The 27138-nt window shown below is 42.4% G+C and overlaps 2 protein-coding genes across 14 annotated transcripts in view; both read left to right on the forward strand.

The window, feature by feature from the left end:
- The window catches only part of CECR2 (CECR2 histone acetyl-lysine reader), a 192423-nt gene extending 168597 nt beyond the window's left edge, over nucleotides 1–23826 (forward strand). For 3 of the 5 annotated variants that reach the window (XM_040462737.1, XM_040462739.1, XM_040462740.1), the window contains 7 exons: nucleotides 40–166; nucleotides 1134–1522; nucleotides 2133–2261; nucleotides 2451–3297; nucleotides 14508–15927; nucleotides 17963–18074; nucleotides 18821–23826. In XM_040462737.1, coding sequence (XP_040318671.1) covers nucleotides 40–166; nucleotides 1134–1522; nucleotides 2133–2261; nucleotides 2451–3297; nucleotides 14508–15927; nucleotides 17963–18074; nucleotides 18821–18826 — 3030 coding nt within the window. In that variant the 3' untranslated portion in view covers nucleotides 18827–23826. The remainder of the gene's footprint in view (nucleotides 1–39; nucleotides 167–1133; nucleotides 1523–2132; nucleotides 2262–2450; nucleotides 3298–14507; nucleotides 15928–17962; nucleotides 18075–18820) is intronic. The other 2 variants (XM_040462741.1, XM_040462738.1) reach the window with 2 other exon arrangements.
- Nucleotides 23827–26372: 2546 nt separating this feature from the next.
- SLC25A18 (solute carrier family 25 member 18) overlaps nucleotides 26373–27138 on the forward strand; it is a 30042-nt gene continuing 29276 nt past the window's right edge. For 8 of the 9 annotated variants that reach the window (XM_040462915.1, XM_040462920.1, XM_040462917.1 and 5 more), the window contains exon 1: nucleotides 26481–27061. The gene's annotated coding sequence lies outside the window, so the exon portion shown is untranslated. Of the gene's footprint in view, nucleotides 27062–27138 lie in introns of all 9 variants that reach the window. The other variant, XM_040462916.1, reaches the window with a different exon arrangement.

The raw sequence follows: 27138 nt of genomic DNA on the forward strand, positions 1-27138 counted from the left end.
TTTCTCCAGCATGTTATAATTTAATGTGTCCTATTTTAGGTCCCCATGGATATCTCAAGCATGGAGAAGAAACTGAATGGAGGTTTATACTGTACCAAGGAGGAATTTGTAAATGACATGAAGACTATGTTCAGGAATTGTCGAAAATACAATGGGGAAAGTAGTGGTAAGTGGGGAAGGAGTCTGCTATGGATACACTTATTATACCATTTCAACCAAGAATAAAATGCCTTCTTTTTTAGAAATACACAAAAATAGAAGTGCATCTCTTTCAGAAGTGAATCAGACCTTTCTTTGGGGCTATGAACACAATGCACATTAAAAGCCATAGGATTGGCCATTCTAACCACTTACACAATATATGCCAGAACCACTCCTATCCTGTGTGACAAGAGAGTTTATCTGGTGGCTAATTGGGCTCAGGTTAGTTTTCATTATCTTCAAGACCAGGCTGGGCTTAGTTTGTACTGCGCTTCCTTCATTCAGCAAGTTAACCACTGACAAGACTGACCCTAGACTTTTTTTTTTTTCAACGTTTATTTTTGGGACAGAGAGAGACAGAGCATGAATGGGGGAGGGGCAGAGAGGGAGGGAGACACAGAATCAGAAACAGGCTCCAGGCTCCGAGCCATCAGCCCAGAGCCCGACGCGGGGCTCGAACTCCCGAACCGCGAGATCGTGACCTGGCTGAAGTCGGACGCTTAACCGACTGCGCCACCCAGGCGCCCCTGACCCTAGATTTTTAAGTCATCTTGAGAAGTCCATAGAGTATATCTCCAATAATAAATAATATAAAAGGCTCTAGTAGCTTAAATGCTTTAGTTTGAAAACTAAGCAGCTTCTAACTAAATACAGTCACTGTATTTAATAATTCTGCATTTTAGCCTTTATTGGTACTCATTTAAGGTAATAGTCCTAGAGTCATCTTCCAGCCATACAGCCTAGAGCCTCTTAGGACAAAAACAGTACCTTCTTCTTGTGTCCATAGCTGTACAACATAATATGCACTCAAGCCAGATTAAGCTCAAGAGTTTACCCAAATAGCATCTTTTATTGTCTATTGGTAGGAGATTTTTTTTTTTTTTGTCCTGTAAAAGCTGTATCTGGAAGTCAATCCTTGTATCTTCCCACAGAATATACCAAGATGTCTGATAATTTAGAGAGGTGTTTCCATCGGGCAATGATGAAGCATTTTCCTGGGGAAGATGGAGACACAGATGAAGAATTTTGGATCAGAGAGGATGAAAAGCGAGAGAAGAGACGGAGCCGGGCTGGGAGAAGTGGCGGAAGCCACGTTTGGACCCGCTCCAGGGACTCTGAAGGGCCCAGCAAGAAACAGCAACCAGTGGAGAATGGAGGAAAGTCCTTGCCACCTGCACGCCGAGCTCCCTCTTCTGGAGATAATCCTAGCAGTAGTTCCACACAGCTCCCTCGGGAGGGGAGCACCTCAAATGGCCGAGGCTTTTCTCGTCCCCTACATTATGGGGGGATGCCCAACCAGGCACCCCTTTTAAACCAGATGGTAAGGAATAGCTTAAAATTCTGTTGTGATTGCTCCTAGTTGGTGAATTCAAAGAGAGGTGAAGCCTTTTTAATCGGTTCCTCTTCCAGAATAATTTTTCTGTATGTGGATGATTTCTTTCCTCTCATCTGTCCATTCTTTCTTCATTTTTCCTCTTATTTTAAATCTCCTTTCTCTTAATCTGACATACTCTCGGTATGGGCCAAAATTGGGATTTTAAAGAAACTCTTTGTGTACAAAGCGCAGAAATACATACAGTACTTAAAATACACAGCATATCTGTAGCATTAAAATTATATGTTGCAGGGCAGTTGGGGGAAAATTGGCTTAAGAGGCTCTTGGGGAAGGAAGCAGTTACGAAAAAAAGATTAAGAAACAGCAGTCTGTCCTATAGAGAGAGATTGCTTTCGGCCCAGGAACTAGCCCTGATCTGGGTGAGCCCATGTGCTGACGTTCTTCCCTTTCTTGGCCCTATGTTCAAGGTCTTTGTGTTATTTTAGCAGTACATCCATATGCAGGAACGTCCTTGTTTTCTACTTAATGTCTTCTGTGCTTTTTTTTTTTTTTTTTTAAACCTCTCCCCAACTTGCCTTTACTCAACACCCTCCAGAGGCCAGCAGTACCAGGAACATTTGGCCCTCTTCGAGGATCAGATCCTGCCAATTTATATGTCTCCTCTAGAGTCCCAGAACCACACCCTGGAGAGCCTGTACAGCAGCATCAGCCTTTTGCCATGCAGGTAAGCAACCTGATACTCAGAATATGCAGATGCAAAGGATTTCACGATAAATTTCAGAAATCTAGTCTCTTCCCAGGTTAAATTTAATTCATTATCTCCTATTCTGTAGGGTCTGTTATTATAGATTAAGCACATTACTTATTCTATGCATCTGTTGAACATTGCTTTCTTCTCTTTTCTTGTTGCCAGCCTCCAGTTGGAATTAACAACCACCGAGGACCCAGGCTAGGCACACCAGAAGAGAAGCAAGTGTGTGGGGGACTGACACACCTTACTAACATGGGATCACATCCTGGATCCTTGCAGCTTAGGCAGATGGGTGGCCCCAGTCAGGATGGAAATATTTATCCCCCAACTCAATTCCAGTCAGGATTTATTCCTCCCAGGCATGGTGGGGCTCCAGCCCGACCCCTAGACTTTCCTGAAAGCTCAGAAATTCCTCCCAGCCACATGTACCGATCATACAAGTACCTGAATCGAGTACACTCTGCTGTCTGGAATGGGAACCATGGTGCTACAAACCCAGGACCCTTGGGCACAGATGAGAAGCCCCCCATGGGGCCAGGACCCTCTCACCAACCTCGCACTCTTGGTCATATGATGGATTCCCGAGTGATGAGACCTCCTCTCCCCCCAAACCAGTGGACTGAACAATCAAGCTTTCTACCTCATGGAGTTGCTTCTTCAGGGTATATGCGACCACCCTGTAAATCTGGTGGACTTCGGTTACAGCCACCTCCAGCCCCAACGCCAAGTTCTTTATTTGGAGCACCCTCCCAGGCTCTGCGGGGGGTGCAAGGAGGGGACTCCATGATGGACAGCCCAGAGATGATTGCCATGCAGCAGCTTTCTTCCCGAGTTTGCCCACCAGGTGTGCCTTACCACCCCCGACAGCCTACACCGCCCCATTTACCTGGCCCTTTTCCACAGGTAGCTCACTCGGCATCAATAAGTGTGTCAGCCCCCAAGCCTACCTTGGGGAATCCTGGGAGGACACAGGATAACAGTGAAACACAAGAGCCTGAAAATGACCGAGGTAATTTACACCATCACTTTTGTCTGACTTCTGACATTTAAGCTATTAATTCATAAGGAATTTTTTTTATGAAGACTATCAAACTCATTTACAGCCTCTTTTTCTTGAACCACTCACTCAAGATTGGGCCAAAGATCTGAAAGGATTTCTGGTGGTAATGATCATTATACAAATGTAGTCCTTACCATAATGTGCAGTCTTTTTGAGACTTGTACGTATAGTAATTCAATTCTCAAAACAAACTTTTGAGCTAGCTACTATTTAATGATCCTTGTTTGTACAGGTGGAAAATCTGAGGCACAAAGGTTTAGATTGGTTGCCCTCATCTCACTAGTAAGTGGTGGAGCTGACATTTGAACCCAGACCTACTCAGTCCAGCACCCATGCTTTCAACCATGGCATCATCAAACTGCCTTTAAAAATGGCAGTCTTGGTGCGCCTGGGTGGCTCAATCTGTTAAGCCTCTGACTCTTGACTTCAGCTCAGTCATGATCTCAAAGGTTTGTGAGGTCGAGCTCCACGCTTCTAACGCAGGGTCTGCTTGGGATTCTCTCTCCCTTTCTCTCTCTCTCTCTCTCTCTCAGAATAATTAAACTTTAAAAAAATATTATTATTAATGGCTGTCTTAAAATTTATCATTATGAAATAACTTTTTAGTACTTTACTTAAAGCCTAATTATTTCCATCCTTCTATTCCTTGGACACATAGCTATAGCTACTAAGAATGAAAAAAAGTGAGACCTAGCAAATCCTGAAGAAATGTCTTAGAAATGTCATTTAAGAGAGTAAACCTGAAAATTGAGAAGAAAAATTAAAAGAGTAATTTGTGTAATTAGTGCTTTTTTCTGGGATAGAGGTCAACCACGTATTGTATATAATTTTCTTAATGCATGACTGGAGAATAGACACCTAGACTTTTATCAAATATGAAAATTCCACATAAGATTGATGGTAGGCCTAGAACGCAATTACTTTTTGTTTTAATTAATGTATTTAGTTACTAGGATATCTACTGAAACTTTTTTTTTTTTTAACTTCCACTGTAGTTAACATATAGTGTTATATTCATTTCAGGTATACAATATAGTGATTCAACAGCTCTATACATTACACAGTGCTCATGATAAGTGTACTCTTTGTCTCCTTTGCCTGTTTCACCTGTCCCCACACTCACCTCCCCTCTGGTAACCATTAGTTTGTTCTCTATAGTTTTTCAGTTTGTCTCTCTTGTTTTTCAGTTTGTTTTTCTTTTCTTTGTTTTTTTATATTTCACTTAGCATTAATACCCTGTAGATTCCTTCATGTTATTGCATATGGCAATGTTTTGTTGTTTTTGATGGCTGAGTAATACTCCATTGTACATATGTACCACTTCTTTATCCATTCATTTTTTTTTTTTTAATGTTTATTTATTTTTGAAGAGAGAGACAGAATGCGAGTGGGTTAAGGCAGAGAGAGAGGGAGGCACAGAATCCGGGCTCTGAGTCGTCAGCACAGAGCCTGACATGGGGCTCGAACTCACAAGCTGTGAGATCATGACCTGAGTCGAAGTCGGTCACTTAACCAACTGAGCCACCCAGGCACCCCTATCCATTCATCTCTTGATGGTCACTTGGGTTGCTTCCATATCTTGGCTATTATAAATAATGCTGCAATAAACACAGGTGTGCATACACCTTTTCAAATTAGCGTTTCATATTCTTTGGGTAAATACCCAGTAGTGGAATTAATGGATCATGTGGTAATTCTATTTTTAATTTTTTGAGGAACCCCCTACTGTTTTCCACAGTGGCTGTACCAGTTTGCTTTCCTGCCAAAAGTGCAAGAGGGTTCTTTTTTCTCCACATCTTCACCAACATTTGTTGTTTCTTATTTTTCTTATTTTAGCCATTCTGACAGACATGAGGTGATATCTCATTCTGTTTTGATTTCTGTTTCCATGATAATAAGTGATGTTGAGCATCTGTTCATGTGTCTGTTAGTGATCTGAATGTCTTCTTTGGAGAATTGTCTGTTCATTTCATCTGCCCATTTTTTAATCGGATTATTTATTTTTTTGGGTGCTGAGTTATATAAGTTCTTAATATATTTGGCTACTCACTCTTTATCAGACATCTCATTTGCATATATCTTCTCCCATTCCGTAGGTTGTCTTTTAGTTTTATTGACTGTTTCCTTTGCTCTGCAGAAGCTTTTTATTTTGATGTAGTCCCAATACTTAATTTTTGCTTTCATTTCCCTTGCCTCAGGAGACTTATTTTTAAAATGTTGCTATGGCCAATGTCAGAGAAATTACTGTTTGTGTTCTCTTCCAGGGTTTTGATTTCGGTCTCACATTTAGGTCTTTAATCCATTTTGAGTTGGTTTTTGTGTAAGGTGTGAGAAAATTGGTCCACTTTCATCCTTTTGCATGTGGTTGTCCAGTTTTCCCAACACCATTTGTTGACGAGACTGTCTTTTTCCCATTGTGTATTCTTGCCTCCTTTGTCAAAGATTAATTGGCCATATAATTGTGGGTTTATTTCTGGGCTCTCTGTTTTGTTTTCGATCTATATGACTTTTTTTGTGCCAGTACCATTCTGTTTTGATTATTACAACTTTGTAGTATAGTTTGATACCTGGGATTGGGACACCTCCAGCTTTGTTTTTCTTTTTCAAGATCACTTTAGCTATTTGGGGTCTTTTGTGGTTCCATACAAATGTTAGGATTATTTTTTCTAGTTCTGTGAAAAATGCTGTTAGTGTTTTGATAGGGATTGCATTAAATGTGTAGATTGCTTTGGGTGGCATGGACATTTTAACAATATCTGTTCTTCTAATCCTTTGGCATGGAATGTCTTTCCATTTGTGTCATCTTCAGTTTCTTTCATCAGTGTTTTATAGTTTTCAGAGTTTAGGCCTTTCACCTCCTTGGTTAAAGTTTCTTCCTAGGTATTTTATTACTTTTCGTAAAATTGTAAATGGGAGTTTTTTTCTTATTTTCTCTTTCTACTACTAGTGTATAGAAATTGAACAGATTTATGTATATTGATTTTTGTATCTTGTGACTTTATTGAAGTCATTTATGGTTGTAGTAGTTTTTGGTGGAGTCTTTAGTGTTTTCTATATGTAGTATCATGTCATCTGGAAGTAATAAAAGTTTTCCATTTTCCATACCAGTTTGGATGCCTTTTATTTCTTTTTGTTGTCTGATTGCTGTGGCTAGAACTTCCAGTACTCTGTTGAATAAAGGTACTGCTGAAAGTGGACATTCTTTTCTTCTTCCTTATCTTAGGAAAAAGCTCTCAATTTTTCAGCATTGAGTGTGATGTTAGCTATGAGTTTTAGGTATGTTCCCTCTAAACCTACTTTGTTGAAGGTTTTTTATCATGAATGGGTTTTGTACTTTGTCGAATGTTTTTTCTGCATCTATTGAAATGATCATATATTTTTAATCCTTTCTCTTGTTGAGGTGATGTATCATGTTGATTAATTTGCCCTTGCATCCTAGGAATAAATCCCACTTGATCATGGTGAATGATTTTTTTTAGTGTATTGTTGTGTTTGGTTTGTTGAACATTTTTGTGTCTTCGTTCATCACAGATACTGGCCTATAGGTCTCTTGTTTTTGTTTGTTTGTTTTGTTTTTGTTGTTTTTTGTTTTTTGGTTTTTTTTGGTAGTATCTTTATCTGGTGTTGGTATCAGGGTAATGTTGGTCTTATAGTATGAATTTGGCAGCTATCCTTCGTATTCTATCTTCCAGAATAGTTTGAGAAGAATAGGTATTAACTCGTCTTTATTTATTTATTTATTTTTTTAATTTTTTTTTTCAACGTTTATTTATTTTTGGGACAGAGAGAGACAGAGCATGAACGGGGGAGGGGCAGAGAGAGAGGGAGACACAGAATCGGAAACAGGCTCCAGGCTCTGAGCCATCAGCCCAGAGCCCGACGCGGGGCTCGAACTCACGGACCGCGAGATCGTGACCTGGCTGAAGTCGGACGCCAACCGACTGCGCCACCCAGGCGCCCCTATTAACTCGTCTTTAAATGTTTGGTAGAATTCACCTGTAAAGCTGTCTGGTCCTGGACTTTTGTTTGTTGGAAGTTTTTTGATTATTGACTCTATTTGCTGGAAATGGCCTGTTCAAATTTTCCATTTCTTCCTGATTCAGTTTTGTTAGGTTATGTTTCTAGTAATTTATCCATTTCTTCTTGGTTGTTCAATTTGTTGGCATATAATTTTTCATAATCTCTTATAATCCTTTGTATTTCTGTGGTGTTGGTTGTTATTTCTCTCTCTCTCTCTCTCTCTCTCTCTCTCTCTCTCTCTCTCTTTTTGAGTTTGGCTAAAGATTTGTCAATTTCATTGATCTTTTCAAAGAACCACCTCCTGGTTTCATTCTACTATATTGTTTCTTTAGTTTCTATTTTGTTTGTTTCTCCTTTAATCTTTATTATTTTCTTCTGCTGGTTTGGGCTTTATTCTTTTTCTAGCTCCTTTAGGTATGAGGCTAGGTTGTTTATTTGAGATTTTTCTTTTTGAGGTAGACCTACATTGCTATAAACATCTCTCTCTCTTTTTTTTTTTTTTTTTAATGTTTATTTACTTTTGAGAAAATGTGCAAATGAGCAGGAGAGGACCAGAGAGGGAGACCAAGGATCTGAAGCGGGCTCTGTGCTGATAGTGGAGGCCTGGTATTGGGCTCAATCTCACAAACTGTGAGATCATGACCTGAGCCAAAGTTGTATGCTTAACCGACTAAGTCACCCAGGTGCCCCTAAACATCCCTCTTTGGAATAGTTTTTGCTATATCCAAAAGATTTTGGACTGTAGTATTTTCATTTGTCTCCATGTGTTTTTTGATTGCCTCTTTGATTTCTTGATTAACCCATTCATTCTTTAGTAATATGTTATTTAACTTTCATGTGTTCTTTCCAGATTTCTTATGGTTGATTTCTACTTTCATGCCATTATGGTCAGAAAAGTTGCATGGTACAACTTCAGTCTTTCCAAATTTGTTGAGACTTGTTTTGTGGTCTGTCATGTGATCTGTTCTGGAGAATGTTCCATGTGCACTTGAAAAGAATGTGTATTCTGCCCTTTTAGTTTGGAATTCTTTAGAATATATCTGGTAGATCCATATGGTCAAGTATGTCATTCAAAAAGCAACTGTTTCCTTGCTGATTTTCTGTTTCGATCTTTCTGTTCATGTAAGTGTGGTATTAAAGTCTCCTGCTATTGGGGCACTTGGGTGACTTAGTTAAGCGCCTGACTCTGTTTCAGCTCAGGTCGTCATCTCACAGTTCCTGAGTTACAAGTCCCACATCCAGCTCTGTGCTGACAGTGCAGAGCCTGCTTTGGATCCTCTTTCTCCCGCTCTGCCCTTCCCCTGCTCTCACATGTGCACACTCTGTCTCTTTCCCTCCCTCCTAACTTCCCTCCCTCCCTCTCTCTCTCAAAATAAATGTTTTTTAATGTTTATTTTTGAAAGACAGAGTGTAAGCGGGGGAGGGACAGGGAGACAGGGAGACACAGAATCTGAAGCAGGCTCTAATCCAGGCTCCAAGCTGTCAGCACAGAGCCTGACGCAGGGCTCAAACTCAAGAGCCATGAGATCATGACCTGAGCCAAAGTCAGCTGCCCAACTGACTGAGCCACCCAGGTATCCCTAAATAAATAAACTTTTAAAAATAAAATAGGGGTTCCTGGGTGGCTCAGTTGGTTAAGCGTCCGACTCTTGATTTCAGCTCGGGTCATGATCTCACGGTTCATGAGTTCGAGCCCCAATGGGGCTCTGCGCTGACAGCATGGAACCTGCTTCAGATTCTCTCCCATCTTTCTGCCCCTCCCCTCCTCATGCCTTCTTTCTCAAAATAAATAAACTTTAAAAAGTTTATGTTAAAAATAATAAAGTCTCCTACTATTATTCCTAGTGATTACTTCCTTATGTTTGTTATTAGTTGCTTTATGTATTTGGGTGCTGCCATGTTAAGTGCATAAATATTTACAGTTGCTGTTTCTTGTTGAATCTGTCCCTTACTGATTATGTAGTGTCCTTTGTCTCTTGTTATTAATAGTCTTTGTTTAAAGTCTGTTTTGTCTGATACAAGTATTGCTACCTGGGCTTTCTTCTGGCATTCATTTGCATGATAAAGGCTTCTCCTTCCCTTCACTTTCAATCTGTGGGTGTTTTTCAGTCTGAAATGAGTCTCTTATAGGCTGCATATCGATGGGTTTTGTTTTTGTTTTTGTTTTTGTTTTTTTAATCCATTCCATCACCCTGTCTTTTGATTGGAATGTTTAGCCCATTTACGTTCAAGGTAATATGTAGGTATGTACATACTGCTATTTTGTTACTTGTTTTGTGAATGTTTTTGTAGATCCCTGTTCCACTGTTCCTTCTCTTGCTCTCTTCTGTCATGACTTAGTGCCTTTCTGTAGTGATAATAGTTGGATTCCTTTCTCTTTATTTTTTGCATATTAGTTGCCAGTTTTTGATCTGTGATTACCATTATGTATGTATGTATATGTATATATATATTTGTATGTGTATTCATATACATTCGCCATCTTCTGCATATAATATGTAAGTTGATGGTCACTTACGTTTGAACCTATTCTTAACTCCCACCATCCCACTCCCAGGTTTTAAGTATATCCTATCATACTTTCTATCCTTTTATTTGTAAATCACTTGACTGATTTTTATAGATATACTTAATTTTACTGCTTTTGTGCTTCCTACCTTTTTTACTCCTGCTTATGGTCTTTCCTTTCCACTCAGTCCCCTTTAACATTTCTCATAGGGCTGGTGTAGTGGTCATGAATTCCTTTTTTTTTTTTTTTTTTTTTTTTTTTTTGGTCTGGGAAACTCTATTATGAATGAGAGCCTTGCTGAATAGAGTATTCTTGGCTGCTGTTCTTTTTTCTTTCAGAACTTTGAATACATTATACCACTCCCTCTGGCCTGCAAAATTTCTGCTGAAAAATGAGCTGAAACAGGGTTTCCCTTGTATGTAACAGTTTTCTTTTCTCTTGCTACTTTTAAAATTTGTTCTTGGGACACCTGGGTGGCTCAGTCAGTTAAGCCTCTGACTTTAGCTCCGGTCATGATCTCACAGTCCATTAGTTCAAGCCCCACATGGGGCTCTGTGCTGACAGTTCAGAGCCTGGAGCCGGATTCAGATTCTGTGTCTCCCTTTCTTTCTGCCCCTCCGCCACTCACACTCTGTCTCTGTCTCTCAAAAATGAATAAATGCTAAAAATTTTGGGGAGGGGGTGCCTGGATGGCTCAGTCGCTTAAGCATCCAACTTCGGTTCAGGTCATGATCTCGCGATTTGTGAGTTCGAGCCCTGCTTCAGGCTCTGTGCTGACAGCTCAGCCTGGAGCCTGCTTCAGATTCTGTGCCCATCTCCCTGCCCCTCCCATACTCATGCTCTGTCTCTCAATAATAAGTAAACGTTAAAAATTTTTAAAAAAAAATTTTTAACTTGCTCTGTATTACTACATTTTTGTCATTTTAATTCCTGTGTGTGTCTTCGTGTGAACCTCCTTGGGTTGATTTTGTTGAGGACTCGCTATGCTTCCTAGGTCTAAATTTCTGCTTCCTTCCCCAGATTCAGAAAGTTTTCAGCCATTATTTCTTCAAATAAATTTTCTGCCCCCATTTCTCTCTCTTCTGAGATCCATACACTTGTTGTCACTGAGTTCCCTAAATCTTTTTTTTTTATTTATTTTTTTTCTTTTTTTTTTTGCCTGTGAAGCTTGATTGCTTTCCATTACTTGGTCCTCCCAGTCACTGATTTTTTCTTCTGCTTCCTCTAGTCTGTCTGTTTATTCCCTCTAGTGTATTTTTAATTTCAGTTATTGAGTTCTTCATCTCTGATTTGTTTTGTTTTGTTTTGTTTTGTTTTCTGTTTGTTGAGAGTTTCACTGAAGAGTTCCACTCCTTTCTAACTTGAGTATCTTTATGACCATTACTTTAAATTCTCTATTGAGCATATTACTTACCTGTTTCATTTAGTTCTCTTGCTGTGATTTTGTCTTGCTTGGTTCTTTCCTTTGGGACATAGTCCTCTATGTCCTTGTTTTGTCTAACTCTGTGTTAGGAAAGTCAGCTATGTCTCCTGCTCTTTAAAATAGTGGCATTGTGTTGGGGCGCCTGGGTGGCGCAGTCGGTTAAGCGTCCGACTTCAGCCAGGTCACGATCTCGCGGTCCGGGAGTTCGAGCCCCGCGTCGGGCTCTGGGCTGATGGCTCAGAGCCTGGAGCCTGTTTCCGATTCTGTGTCTCCCTCTCTCTCTGCCCCTCCCCCGTTCATGCTCTGTCTCTCTCTGTCCCCAAAATAAATAAACGTTGATTTAAAAAAAAAAAAAAAATAGTGGCGTTGTGAAAAAGAGGTCCTGTAGTGCCCTTCAGTGCAGTGTCCCCTGTTCACCACGACCTAGCACTTTAGGGGTGTCTCCTATGTGTGTTGTGTGCACCCTGGTATTATAACTGAGCCACATTTGCCTTCATTCCAGTTGTGTGCAATGGCTCTCTTTGTCTTGGGTAAGGTTTGATCCCTGTGTTGTCAGTGGCCCAGTCTGGGGCTGCCTTGGGCTTGAGCTGAATCAATTCAGGCATTTGCTAGAGATGCGGTAGCACCAAACTGCTGGGCACTTTCCTTCTATTGTCCTCCGAGAAGCTTTCAGTGGTGGACTTGGCCTTCAGTCAGAACACCTGTCTTCCCCCAGCCCACTGCTAGGGCCGTAGTCAGACTGGTATGTGTAGTTATCTTCCCCGTTCTCTGGGGCAGGAGGAGTCTCTTTGCAGTAGTGTTTGGCCTTGTTGGGGCTGCCTGTACCTTGCCAGGCTTGTGCCATCACTTTGGTTGGGCTCTGGCCAAGGGCATATTGGAGGGGCCAGGTCAACAGGGCAATGGGGGTAGGGCCCATACAGTTCCAGGAAGCTCCAAGCCAGTCTGATGCAGGAGGGAACTGCAGCTGCCCAGGAAAAGTTCACCTGGGCTTGGATGGAGTGTTTCTGCAGGAGAATGCTGGGGCTGGGCTCTTTGTTAGCAACCCAGGTAACAAGTATTGGCACTGCTCTGATTCCTACAGGTGTCCATCTATCTAGCCTTGGGCGGGGGAGACAATGTTGCCTTTCAACTCTTTTGTTCTTGGAGAGGTGTCCCAAAAATCCCTACCCTCTAGCATACTCAAGATTAGTAAATAAATCTCCTTACCATATATATACACCAGGTCTTCAAACTGCTGCTTCTAAGCTTTATCTCAGTGGGGCTGTTTATGTTTGTTGTGCTGTCTCTTTTAAGGGCAGGGACTCTGCCCTCCTGTCTCTCCCAGAGCCAGGCCCACTGATTTTTAGTTTCAGGTGTTAAGTCATCCTCCCCCGCCCCCCGTCCCAGATTGTTGGGCCTCTTTGGTTTTCAAAGCCAAATGTTATGGGAATTCATCTTCCCCATGTAATTTCCTTGTGCCTGGGGTGCCTGCCTTGGGGAACTGCTTCTCTCCTCTCTCTGTGTCTGCTGTATCCTTCCCTCCTGTGGACAGTCCTAGAGTCCATTTGACTCCTGTCAATACCTTTGTTCTTCCTACCCTCTTTGATGTGGCCCTTGCTCTACATATAGCTGTGGAGAGTCTTTTCTTTCAGCCTTAAAGTCATTTTTTGGGTTATTGATACTAATCCTCCTACTCTGCCATCTTCCCCAAGTCAGACTTTTTAAAAGTGTTTCTTTTGAGGAGCATCTCAGTGGTTCAGTCAGTTTGAGCATCTGACTTTAGCTCAGGTCATGATCTCACAGTTCATAAGCTTAAGTCCCTCATCAAGCTCTGTGCTGACAGCTTGGAGCCTGGAGCCTGCTTCAGATTCTGTGTCTCCCTCTCTTTCTACCCCTCCCTGCTTGTGCTCTTTCTGTCTCAAAAATAAACATTTTAAGAATTAACAAAAATAAAAAAAATAAATAAAAGTGTTTCTTTTGAGATAGGGCCTGCTTTGTGAAAACCAGCTCTAACAGAATTGTCTAATACTGATTTCACATGGAGTCTGGAAGAAGCTTTAGAAGTAGAGTCCCTCTGGTGAAACTAGATAAGCCTATTTCTTAGTTGCCATGTTTTATGTTGATAAAATAATGATAAGTGTAGATTTAATTTTCATTGTATAGCTCCTGCCTTTGATTTTTAGACTTAAATTTTTTTTTTCAACGTTTATTTATTTTTGGGACAGAGAGAGACAGAGCATGAACGGGGGAGGGGCAGAGAGAGAGGGAGACACAGAATCGGAAACAGGCTCCAGGCTCTGAGCCATCAGCCCAGAGCCCGACGCGGGGCTCGAACTCACGGACCGCGAGATCGTGACCTGGCTGAAGTCGGACGCTTAACCGACTGCGCCACCCAGGCGCCCCTCCTGCCTTTGATTTTTGAAGACAGCATTATTAGTTCATTAGTTGACCGAGATTTTAGTCGGTCTTTAAAAGTTGTTATGAATCCTTAATCTTGTCTTTAAAATTTGTTACCAGAATTGTATTTTGATCCACCTGAGCAACAACTCTGTCCTGTTCAAAGGATTGTAATAGTAAGACCATATTTTTGGTTTGATACAATAGCAAGGTAAAGAATTCTGAATTTCTAATTAAGCATTTGAGTCTAGTAAATTAATTTATTTGGGTTTATTAAATTTCTGTAATGTGTTAAAGATGCCTTTCGAGTTTTATCCTGTAGGACATCTTGTTCTCAAGACATCCAGACAAGATATTTTCATTCATTCAGCAAATATCAATTGAGTCCCTGTTTTGTGCAAGTACTAAGAGTGGTAGGGAACAAAAGAAAGTCCCTGCTGCTGTGGAACTTGTGTTCTGAAGGGGCACAAGTCAGGGATCCAGCCCTCTTGATACATACCCATCATGTCCTCGTCCTTCTCATTGTATCTTATTGTATCTCCATATGTGACATGCATTTAACAAGGACATCTCTATTCTTTGGCAGACTTTATGAGTAGCTGTAGAGGTGCTAGGTCTTACCTCTTGGTCTATAAGAGGGAGTTTGCAAGGACCTCAATATCATCATCCTTTCCAGGGACTCAATTTCTAGCTGAAGTTTCAATGGCCGCACATCTACCCCAACCCTATCTCTCCTTATCTGACAGCTTTCATGTTCTTTTTACTACTAACTCCATCAGTGTCATCATTTCAGCTACTGAATTACTATTTTGTTCTGTGTTTCACTTACAGCAGATCCCTTGCCTGGGCTTGAGGAGAAACCACCAAACATTGGTGGTTCAGAGGGCGTGTACCTCAAACAACTACCTCACCCTACACCTCCCTTGCAGACCGACTGTACCAGGCAGAGCTCACCACAAGAAAGGGAAACAGAGGGCCCAGAGCTCAAAAGCGACTCCTCAGATTCTGGAGACAACTGTAAAGCAACAAAGAACAAGAATACCTGGCCCTCAGAGAGCGGCTATACCAGCCCAGCCAGTCAAGGATGTATGCGAGACCTCTCCACTCTGGCAGATAGAGGGGCTCTACCTGAAAATGGAGTAGTTGTTGAAGCATCCCCTTGTGGATCAGAGGGGAAGGGCCTTGGTGGTAGTGGTTCAGAAAAGCCACTCTGCCCCAGAGGTAAAACACTACAGGAAACCATGCCATGTGCAGGACAGAACCCAGCTACACCTCCCAACACAGACCCCAGTTTGATGGGAGGCACTGTAAGCCAGTTTTCTCCCTTGTACATGCCCGGCCTGGAATACCCAAATTCAGCTGCCCATTACCACATCAGTCCAGGCCTGCAAGGTTTGGGCCCTGTGATGGGAAGTAAACCCTCGGTATCCCATCCTCAGCATTTTCCCCCTAGGGGCTTTCAATCTAGCAACGCTCATTCTGGAGTCTTTCCCCGGTATCGCCCCCACCAAGGAATGAGGTATTCCTACCAGTCACCACCTCAGCCTTCCTACCATCACTATCAGCGAACTCCTTATTATCCCTGTCCACAGGGCTTTTCTGACTGGCAGAGACATCTTCATCCCCCGGGAAGCCCAAGTGGGCTCCCACCTAATCCACCTCCCCCACCAAGGCCCCTCTTCTCAGATAAGAGCACCTTGGCTAATCTGCAAGGCTGTGAGACACTGAATGCTGCCTTAACTTCCCCAACCCAAATGGATGCAGTGGCTGCTAAAGTAGTCTCAGCTGATGGGCAGAATCCTGTTCCAGAGGAAGAAAAGCTGGATGAATCTATGGAGAGACCAGAGAGTCCCAAAGAATTTTTAGACCTGGACAACCATAATGCAGCTACCAAGCGACAGAGCTCATTGTCAGCCAACGAATATCTTTATGGAACTCCTCCACCTCTGAGTTCAGGGATGGGATTTGGTTCATCTACTTTCCAACCCCATGGTGTGATGCTACAGACAGGGCCTCCTTATACACCTCAGCGGCCAGCCAGTCATTTCCAGCCCAGAGCTTACTCCTCCCCTATGGCTGGTCACCCACCTCACCATCCAGTGGCTGCCCAGCCCAACGGCCTCTCTCAGGAGGGCCCCATCTATCGCTGCCAGGAAGATGGCCTGGGTCACTTTCAAGCTGTAATGATGGAACAGATTGGCACTGGAAGTGGAATAAGGGGACCTTTCCAAGAAATGTACAGATCATCAGGGTAAGGTTACATTAGGTGGTTTTGGGGTTGTTTTTTTTTGTTTTTTGGGGTTTTTTTGTTTTTCTGAAAAAAGAAATAGATGTTAGTTTTGAAGAGCAAAATGACCTTAGGAATGACGATAAATGTTAGCAGTCTAGGTCCAAGAAAAACATGTGACTCATTGATAATTGAAGACTTAATGGAAGTATATCAGCCTTAGAGTCTGATTTTATCTTTGGCACTTTTTTTCCCTCGTGAAAGTGAATTCGCATTTAAATGACAGATTTTGACCCTGGAAACTTGATAGCTCCAGTTGAAAGCTATAGACAGGCGTTAATATGCTGCTAAGTTCAGATACTCTGACTAGGGTAAAATGGGTCTTTCTCAAATCCTGAGGTTATGGGATCACATGTAATGCTCAGGTTTTATCCCTTATCTGTCATTTCTTCTTAAAACAAGTCAAATACTGTCCCCATAAGAGTTCTTGCAAATAGTGATGAGGTGACCTATGATCCATGAAATTTTCAAATTAATAATATATAAAAGGTGGTTAAATGAAGTTGTTTATATAAAGTTATAAAGCCACCTGGGTGGCCCAGTTGGTTAAATATCCAACTCGATTTCAGTCAGGTCATGATTTCAGAGTTCATGCGGTTGAGCCCAGAGTCAGGCTCCTCACTGAGGGTGGAAGGGTGGAGCCTGCTTAGGATTCTCTCTCTCTCTCTGCCTCTACCCCACTTGTTTTCTCGCTCTCTCTCAAAATACTTAAACTTAAAAAAAAAAAAAATGAAGTTATGAAGCTTAATCTTAAAACCAATACCATCCAACTTAAAAACTAATGTGCCTCTCTTCAGTGCCAACCTAAGAAGACCTTACCTCCAAAACCTCTCCCCCATTTAACGTTGTGCCCTATTTGTTTTATGCCTCACTAAGTACATTGTTTCTTTTCTTTGTCTTTTCTTTTAAACCATTGGGAAGTAAGTTGCAGACATCCTGACCCTTTCACCCTAAATATGTCAGCATGCATCTGCTAAGAATAACAACATTTTCCTGGAGCACAATCTCAAACTATTTTCACACCCAAGGAAAATAACACTAATAGTATTTAATACAGAATTCTTACTTAATTTCTCCAGTTGTCCTCAAAATATCTTTTTAAAAAATTTTTTTAATGTTTATTTATTATTGAGAGAGAGACAGAGCATGAGCAGAGGAGGGGCAGAGAGAGGAGGAGACACGGAATCCGAAACAGGCTCCAGGCTCTGAGCTGTCAGCACAGAGCCCAATGCGGGGCTCAAACCCTCAGGTCATGATCTCAAGGTTCATGAGTTCGAACCCCACAACAGGCACTGTGCTGATGCTCAGAGCCTGCTGCCTGCTTCAGATTCTCCCTCTCTCTCTCTCTCTCTCTCTCTCTCTCTCTCTCTCTCTGCCCCTCCCCTGCTCACGCTCTGTCATTCTCGAAAAATGAAACATTGAAGCTACATTTCTTTGTTTTATTTTTTTTTTCCCATCCAGGATTCATTTAAGGTTAATGTATATGTTTGGTTGCTATGTCTGTTTAATCTCTTAGTTTGAGACATTTATGCTATCATTGTTTTGTTTTGTTTTTCAAAGACTCCAGGCTAGTTCTCATGTAGACTGTCCCAATCTCTGGATTCTTCTCATTGTTTCCTCATGTTTGGAGTCCAATTAAACATTTGTCAAGAACACTACATAGGTGGTGTCATGTACTTACTTTTTTTTTTAAGTTGGCTTCACGCCCAGCATGGAGCCCAACATCATGCTTGAACTCAACCCTGAGATCAAGATCTGAGCTGAGATCAAGGGTGGGATGCTTAACCGACTGAGCCACCTAGGTGCCCCAGTGTCATATACTTCTTATTGCATCTCATCTGGAGGCACACGATGGCACTTTGTCCCAGTATTGATTTCAAGTTTGATTACCTAGATAATTAAGGCAGTATCTGCCAGATTTTTGTGACTAAAGTGTCTCTTTTCATTTTTAATTAATGTGTCTTCATTAATTCTTAACTATGCTTTCTTGTGGCCACAGAATGCAAATGCATCCGGTCCAATCACAGTCCTCGTTCCCAAAGACCCCAGCACCAGCAACGTCACAGGAAGAGCTGCCACCACATAAACCCCCAACACTTCCTCTTGATCAGGTAAAAATTACCAGCAATTAGAATTTTTGTTATTCTTCGAGGTGGCAGGGAATAGTTTATTGTGAATTTGTTGTGATTCTGAAAAAATCTTTTAAGGTGTTCTGGGAAGTGCTTCATGTCCTACTGGCAGCCAAGTAAAAAGGGCCCCTCGGGCCCTGTGCTCCAAGTAGATTCAGTGGTGGGAAAAGCCAGGAGAAGATGACCTCGGAAGTAGCTCCTGTGCTGTCTCCATATGTTCCTTTTTTCTGTCCTTGTGGTAACCAGCTATTTGGGGTTGTTTAAGCCTCGTTTCCTAACTGGCCACTAGCATTTATTTTGATAAGATAGCTTTGTTTTTTTTTTATTCTACCAATTTCATCTTAGAGAGACTGGTTAGTCCAGTTTTAAAAGAACTGTAGCTACCTTCAAGTGCTGCTTTTCTGCCAGGCACCGTGCTAAGGGTTTCTGCATGCAGCATCTCATTTAATCTCTTTCTTGACTGCCGTGAATTAATTATCTTCACCGACATCAGTTCCATTCCCTAATGTGCAAGAAATCCCACAGCTCCTGAGTGACGAGGTTGGGGTCTGGATCAGGAGGTCCAGAATTTTAGATCCCACCCTCCAGAAGTAAACTGTGATGGCTGAAACCAAAACCAAGCCATTTTTCAGGTGGAGAGGAATGTGTACAGCTCTTCAGCTTACTTAATTTTTTTAAACAATACAGCTGTCAATTTTGTTTACATTGTCTTTATTTGCTTCTCTCAGAGCTAGTCCAAGGAGGAAATAAACCCCAAGGAAACAGCTGCGCATGAAGACTGGAACATGGAGAATTTAGGGGAACGGTCCCTGCCCATCTCTGTTCCTGTTCCCCTGCCACACCCCTTCACAGTGCATCACTCGTGCCATCCAAGAGCTGGAGCCATTCCCAGAGTCCTAGACTAACACCAGCTTGCAGCGGTCCTTGGGCAGGGATCTTTGCATGGCTGATAGTTAAAAACAGATGAACTGAAATTAGTGACAGCTTTTCTAAGTCCTGAGACTCTTTTTTCAGGGAAGATCATCCTAAACTTGGGGGAGGGGTCATACTTATGAATGGAGTGGTGCTTGTAAACTTTCATGAGCAGCTAAACTCAGGTATATATTTGGGGAAGGGACTACTCGTAGTATTAATGTGTTTGGAGCTGGGTCCAGTTTACAGAATTTTCATGTTGCCTTTTAAAAATAATTTTTGTTGTTGGTGGTGAATGTATTGTACATAAAGTGGGAAGGGTGGGTGGGGGTGTGGAAGAAATGGAAGTCCTAACTATGGTGGGCACGCAGCACTAGAGTGATCCTCATTTGTTTACAATCATATCACACTGAATACTTTAAGGAGCTGGAGAAGAGGGTAGGGTAAATTTACTCTTGTAAAATGTCACTATTTCCTCAGTGGCTAGCAGTCCTTTGTTAGCTAAAGGCCTTCTTTCCGATCAGCCGTAGAGGGTACCATTGCACTACACCCTGGTTGTGGGCTTTCTCCATTGGAAGGCAGAGTGCTCTCACATGTTCTACCAGGAGCGTCTGCCCACAAGACTGGCTTCCCTCTCGTCCAGTGGCCTAAATCCTGGATTTCAGAGAGCAGTGCCCTTCCTGATTTGCCACCAGCCCTACCAGATAGTTGTAAACCAGTATCAGGAATTGGGATCACTAGAGTGTTTTGCTTATTAAAATACAAAATGAATCATCCTCGTCACAGACCTGCTGGGACTGTGATCTGGTAGGCATCACACAAAGCTTTCTGACACGAATCACATTTTGTGGAAGTGACTACTCAGGTTTGTATATGTTAGTACAATAAAGAAATTGCACAGTTTTGAATAGGAAAAATGTATTCTATAGATTTACAGGTTGAATTTAGGAATATCTCGGTATATATAGGTTTTATTCATTTTAAGTGAATCATAGTAAGATAAGTCATGGTGATTTAAAATAGCTTTCAGGAACAAGTTCTTGGAAATCATTTGTCATACCTGTGATAGGAAACAATTTTACAGTATTAAATTACTTTGTTACAGTTTTAGAAGTGAATTACACTGGATTGTCCCTGGTTAGCATTCTATATTTGATTTTAGCTGAGATGCCACCAAAGTTAGGACTCCTATGTTTTAAACTTTTGAATATCCCACAAAGAAAAAAATAAGACTAAGGAAAAATGCCCTGAAATTACAGGTTTTTGTAAAGAATAGCATATTTTTAAGCATGCCTTTGGGATAGTAGAAAAGCTTCCATATATTATTAATCTGCCCTAGTTTCTTACAAATTCAGCCTTGTGAGGGGCCAGTAGAATCTTTTCCCTCCAATTCCAGCATCATTGATGAAACGTGGAGCCAACATGTTTAAAGTTTGCTAAGCGTGTGCTATCAGGAAGAGAAACAAATTGGAAATAATCCATGTTATACCGATGGAAACCCAAGATACCGGCTCCAGTGTAATGGAGACTCATAAAAATAAGGGAATGCTTTTGACCTGGCGTTGTGGCTCACAGCTCAGGTAGGATTAAGAGTTGCATACGGAACACAGGGAGCCTTTAAGATACAATGCACAAAAATACAAGTTTTTCTCTAATAGACTTCAGTTTTAAATTTGATGTGCTTTTATGTGGAATGAGTTTTGAGCCTGTGTTCTCATTTGATCCTAATTCTTGTTAGAGAGCTATCACTGGCATAATCTGGTTTGGAGGAGTGAAGAGGTCAGCCTTATCCCTGTAGGAAGAACAGATTCCATGTTAGCCCCTAAGCTAGTGTAAGCTAGCATGGCCGAAGCATTACCTCTTCTGTTTTTGTGTTTGTGTAGAAGCAGGGAGGAGAGAAAGACCAACTGGTCTTGACAGCTGGTTTGGGTCTGTTTAGAGCTGGTCTAGGCCCAGAGCCTTGTGCTGGTGACAGCCTTTCTCTTTTTGCATGAAAGCTGGTTTGGGTGAGAGGCCTCTGGCTGCTATATAACTGGGAGCACAGTGAGCACAGGGTCTGTTCCCCTGGCACCAAAGTTGGAGGCATTGCTTTGTGCTGAATGACCCTGGGGCGTGGGTAGGAGCGGACCATAAGCAATAGTTGGGTTGATTTGTTCCCTTTCCTTCCACCCACTCAAGGTAACCTTTTCTCCACACTCCCCCAGCCCCTCACCCCCTGTTCCCTGTTGCTAGAAGCTGTGAACAATATAGGAAGAAATCCGTAAATTCTTATATCCTTAACCTCCCTTCTCAGTATGTAGAGAGGTGAGAAGGTATTAAGGAAGAAGGGTATCAAGGATTGAACTACTGTTTCATATCGTAACACTGGGAACAAGGGCAACAGCAAATTTGTCAGCCTTGTTGCATCCCATGTGGGAATTGGGTCATGCATTACAGGTCCCAGCACTTCAGCCCTTGTCTGGTATATCCTGAGCTTTTACTGGTCTTTGAAGTGCAGATCTACTAAAAGCAGTCAGGAGCTGAAAGATTGCAGGAACACATGTGACCGTTGAGCTGCTGTGAACCACTGATCCACAGGACCTCTTTCCTCGTCTTTCTCCTTTGGCACTTCTCTTCCCAAGTGTCTTAAGCAGATGCAAATGCATTTGCCATCTTCTCCATAATGGGGATGATGGTCATGTGATATGCTGTAACTAGAAAGTAGTGTGTGAGGAGGTCCTAAAAATGACCTTTCTCAGGCTAGAAGGACTTTCACACGGTGGGTCAGTGTGCTGGCTCTCAGCTCTCAGTAGTCTGCAGAAGGGGATAGCTGGGGTCCACGGGTAATGAGAATACTCTCACACCTGTTTGATTTGATAGTCATGGCTAGCCTTTATTAGACTTGTTAATAAGTTAGAATCTGTTTCCCTTAGACCCAAGAGAAATAAATGACCCAGAAAGAAAAGTAAAGCCTTTTGGAAGGTTTCTGTTTGGGTTTTTGTTTTTGTTTTCCATCAGAGTCTGTTCATTTAAAAAGTAGCTGTTGGCCAAAATTATGGTAGATGCATGTGAAGAGTAGATGAGGGCAAAATACGCAGATCCATAGAACTTTCCATCCCACTTTCTAAGAATAAAATTAAAGCCACTCCACCTCTCCTTAATCACGTTGGTTTAGTTCTTCTGGCAGTGCACACGAGCTTGTTATTAAGGATTCTTTTTTCTCAGTGAGCCCAAGTCAAACTGCGCTCCAAAGGCAAAACTCTTTCATGCTCCTCTTCATTTTTACATTTATTGAAAACCTCAAGACCCATAGTATGTATGTGCCTTATTAGTTCACTCACACCTCAGCTTGAAATGTCATTGTGCCGTAGCTTAGCCCTCAGACCTTGGAAATGCTTCTCTTGACTAAGCATGTGGTGGTGTTATCCCGTGGCGTTTGTCTGCTGTGTAATTTTTCCTGCTAATTCCCATGGAGTCCAAGAGTATGTCCAAAACACATACTCCAAAACAAAGCGCTGTCCAAAACACGCAAAATCCCAGTGTTGCAGTCACCACAGATGTCAGAAACAAGCTTTTAATCCATACCACTAGGTTGAAATTTTTCCCTTTTTTTTTTTTAATGGAAGTTCAAATCTATAAATAATAAACTGCTCTTAAGACCTAATCTGAATTTCACAGGAAGTCTTAACCCAGCAGTCCCAAGGCAAGGACAGTCACATAGTGTCAGAATCCTGTCATGCTTTCAAAGAAACTGTTTTCAAAGAAATGAAAGGCTTAGAGTTTTCTAGCATTATTGCTACCCCCTGCGTTGTGACCGAGTGTCAGTGCATTCGCCCCCTGCCAGATTCTGCATGGGCCTCCACTGAGGAAGTCAGCTCCGTGTGCGTGTGAGTCAGGATTGTGCCACTGTCGGGGGTTCTGGGATGCAGGGTCCCTGTGGATAGCTCTCTGTTCAACACTCCAGTGAGGATACTGGGAATCTTGGCTGAGCATGCAGAGGCTTTTATTCCGGGGCTCACATCACTGTCTAGGAACTAAGAATGTGATTGAGGCTTGCTGCATGAGAAGAAACCCCTTTTTCTTTTCTAGTGGGTTGGACTCTAACATGGAGCCTTAGGACACCCAGCCTTGCCCTGCTTTCCCATTGGGAAAACGGAACTTGAGTGAACATTTCTGCATCCCATCTCTCATATGAAGCTGTGACGCAAGCCTTAGCTCCAGGTTGCGTGTTCATCTGTCTCTGCTTTGTAGGCCTTTGCTAAACAGACATTAGTGAGGCTGTCTCCCCAGCTAGTCTTGGTCTCTCACTGTGTACCAGGGGACTGACTGAACCTTTATGTAGAAATACCTGAGAAGCAGCTGATTGTCCTGCATGTGTTTTTGAAAAGGGTGGGATGGGGTTGGGAACAGGGGCGTGGATAATAAGTTATTGAAGTGCTGAACCCCGTTCAGTGTCCTCCGTGTGACCCCTTTCCCCTAGCTGGGACCTGGGTACCTCACTCTCCTGCCTTGCACACAGCTCCTGGGAGCCCAGGCCAGTCTCCACCAGCCTGCGGCACAGTGTCAGGGATTCTTTGCTCCTGCTGCAAAAGCCGTGAGAACTTTCCTGGCCAGTACTGGAAAGGGGAATGCTATTTATTTTTATATTGTGTATATTTTGTCGTGGTCTGCTGATTCCCTGTTTCACTGAGAGCGACACTTACCTCAATAGTTAGTTCGATATTGTGTGTTGGATAATTTTTTAAAAGAACTTTTTAAAAAGCTTTTTGATCCTCAGAGATCTGTAGATTTTATTTCCATATGAACTGGTTATTTTGTATAAAGTACATTCTTAAAATAGCAAGGCTCTGATATGTGTGAGTTGTGTGTGTCCGTGTGTCACTTTTATCATCGGGAAGGTTTGAACTAGGCCCCAACGCCACCACCCATCTCCCCTGGCTTCATCAAGACGGGCAGGCGGTGTTGGGGCAGACAGCAGAGTGTGCCCTGGCTAGGTGATGGCGGTGCATGCTCTGTGGAGAGCCTCAGAACGGCACGAAAACTGGCAGTTCCACATGATGTCTGGGATACAGTACCCCCCAGCCAGCCCCATCAACACCCACCTTGTTGCGCCCACTCCCAATACCACGCACAGACCCCCAGCCCTTGGTACACACCTTTGACACACTTGTATACACTACTTTTGCTCTCCTTCCAAGATCTAGGGCAGCCTGGGGTCTGGCAGGCAGCTGTGTGTGAATTACAGGTGGTCCGAAGTGGGAGCTGCAAGGCTAGGTAAGCAGGGGCTCTTCTACCTGTTCTACTTGCCCGGTTCATTTAGGTTTTATTTCCAGTTCCTAGGAGGGTTTTTGTTACGGGGGAGAGGGAGAATAGATAAAAAGTGGCCACCTTGGGACAACTGACTGGCCCAGTCATGGAACATATGACTCATTCTCAGGGTCGTGAGTTTGAGCCCTACGTTGGTTATAGATTGCTTGAAAAAAAAGAACAAGGAAGCCATCTTAAAGTAGCTGTAATCCCAAAACCCCACAATTTCTGGACTGTTTTATCCTTACTTGGCCTTGTGAGTAATCTCATTCAGTAAAAATTCTACCACAAATAGTACCAGTTTCCAACTCTGTTGTTCACTCAGTTTTATCACTTTCCAGGACAGTGACAGATCTCTCTTGACCTCCCGATTATGTGGTATTAAGTTATCCCTATTGATCTATTATTATTAACTAACATATATTTGAGACTTCTATCCTGTCGACTGCTTTAAAACTGTACTTTCCAGGGGCACCTGGGTGGCTCAGTCGGTTAAGCGGCTGACTTTGGCTCAGGTCATGATTTTGCGGTTCCTGAGTTTGAGCCCCGCATCGGGCTCTGTGCTGACCGCTCAGAGCCTGGAGCCTGTTTCAGCATGCTCTGTCTCTCTGTCTCAAAAATAAATAAATGTTAAAGAAAAAATAAATAAAAGTGTACCTTCCCTAAAAAGTATTTTTCCTAGGGGCGCCTGGGTGGTTCAGTCGGTTGAGCGTCTGACCTTGGCTCAGTCATGATCTCTCAGTTTGAGTTCAAGCCCCGTGTCGGGCTCTGTGCTGACGGCTCGGAGCCTGGAGCCTGCTTCGGATTCTGTGTCTCCCTCTCTCTCTGCCCCTCCCCCCTGCTCACGCTTTGTCTTTCTGGCTCTCAAAAATAAATAAACCTTTAAAAATATTTTTCCTAAAAAATATTATATCAGTCACATTTTCTAGTTTAGTTGAATTTCCATATAATTTATTTTCTTAATGTTTATTTATTTTTGAGAGAGAGAGACACAGAATCCAAAGCAGGCTTCAGGTTCTGAGCTGTCAGCCCGACACAGAGCTCAAACTCACAAACCATGAGATCATGACCTCACCCGAAGTCAGAAACTTAACCAACTAAACCACCCAGGCGCCCCTAATTTCCATATGATTTTTGAAGCAAAAAAAAAAAAAAGCAACACCACCAACTTTAAGTGAAAATCATTAGTAAACCCCAGATTTGACATGATGCTGGTTAGATGTTTTGCAGTGTCTCCTTTTGCACTGGTGGGACAGGGTGGGTGGGCCACTCACTGCTCTGGCCTGGCTTCCTTTGTTGTCGTGGCAACTGTGACACTGACATGGTCTACATCTACTCCCAGTTCGTATTAGTATCACATCCTTACGATGCATGAAAAAACTAATTGCTGACTTCTGGATTCCTAACTGCAACCACTTCTGTGACCTGAATTCCTCACCAAGCAAAGGGTAAAATTCTTTGTTTCAGCTAATGATCGGGTTTAATTTACTTTGTAATAGAAACTTAGCTCTTAGCTTAGTGCCCCTAGAGTGTTCCCAGATTTATCTCCTTGGGATCAAAACAAAGTATCTTCCACAAGTGAACTGTGCTTCAAAATTTGATACAGTAGGCAGTGTTAATCCAGCTCTATTTTTGGAACTATGATTTGACATTAACACTTATTAAACCCTATGTGTACATAACTTACACAACAGTTATAATCAGTGAGCTGCTTACTTCAAATTGGAGCATGAAAAGAAAGCCGGCAGGGCAAGATTTAGGGAAAACGAAGGAAGTCACAAATTGTCCATGAGGATTAGTCTCAAAACTCTGTGGAACTTTTTTTTTTTTGACATTTGGAAACATCCAAAGTGCTTCTCTTGTTAAGCGTTAGTGTCTTACGTCTCTAAACCAATTCCTGTCATTGGGGAAGGAAAGTATCTTAATTATATAAACAAGTAGCCCCTATAGGGTTCAGTTTTGTCATAATCTACACTCTCTGGGAGTGGTATTAACAGAATGGAGAAAATAACCCACAGTTGGACTCTTTTGGAAGTCAACCTTCACCCTTTAATCTAACTAGAGGTGAAAGGCCTATGTCAGTAAACTGTTGTGCAAGCGGTGCCTTTGGAAGAAGTGCCATTGGACCTTTTCTCCCCGAGGCTGGATTCTAGACCAACTGGGAATGAGGCAGAGCTCTGAGTGTCCAAACTGCTGTAGCCTGCACTGTCCCCTCCCCCATGGGATTCTCTGTAGATTGGCCATGCAGGTCTGTTTCCCTGGCCTCATGATTTTCCCTTGGGTTTTTTAATGGAGAACATCTGTGTGTGTTTTAGTCCCCTCTCTGCTTACCAGTGCTCACTCTAGTTTCCTTAGGCAATTTTCACGAAAACCTTCAGTGTAAGATGGACTGTGAAATACCAGCCAAGGAGGCAGCTGGAAAATCCCCAGATTTGGCTATTGTGTGCTGAAATCCCAGCCCCCTTCTGTTTCCATGACCTGCATATAAATTCAGGTCCCCTTGAGAAGTCTTCAGGTTTGGAAAAGCACTACCTGCTCCTAGAATCTTGGATTTGAACCTCATTTTGGACAGCGAATGACAAGAAAGGAGTAACTCTATTCTAGCCAGTTAACGCTAGATAGAATTTTTTAACAAAGTGGAGTCAGTTCCACGGATTGGATTCAAGGTTTTTGCTTTGGGGAGGAATTGAGCCCACAGTAGGAAGGCAAAGACATCCAAGTGAAGCCTGGCCTGTGTGTGCCCCAAGAACTAACTCGCAGTCAAGTTGTCAGTAAGTATTAAATTCCAGCTGTATGCCTAGTTACTTTGCCTAATTACTAACAGTGGAAAGGCGGGGGGGGGGGGGGG

Source organism: Herpailurus yagouaroundi, unplaced genomic scaffold (genome assembly GCF_014898765.1).
Source record: "Herpailurus yagouaroundi ecotype Mexico unplaced genomic scaffold, PumYag 355, whole genome shotgun sequence".
Classification (NCBI taxonomy): Eukaryota; Metazoa; Chordata; class Mammalia; order Carnivora; family Felidae; genus Herpailurus; species Herpailurus yagouaroundi.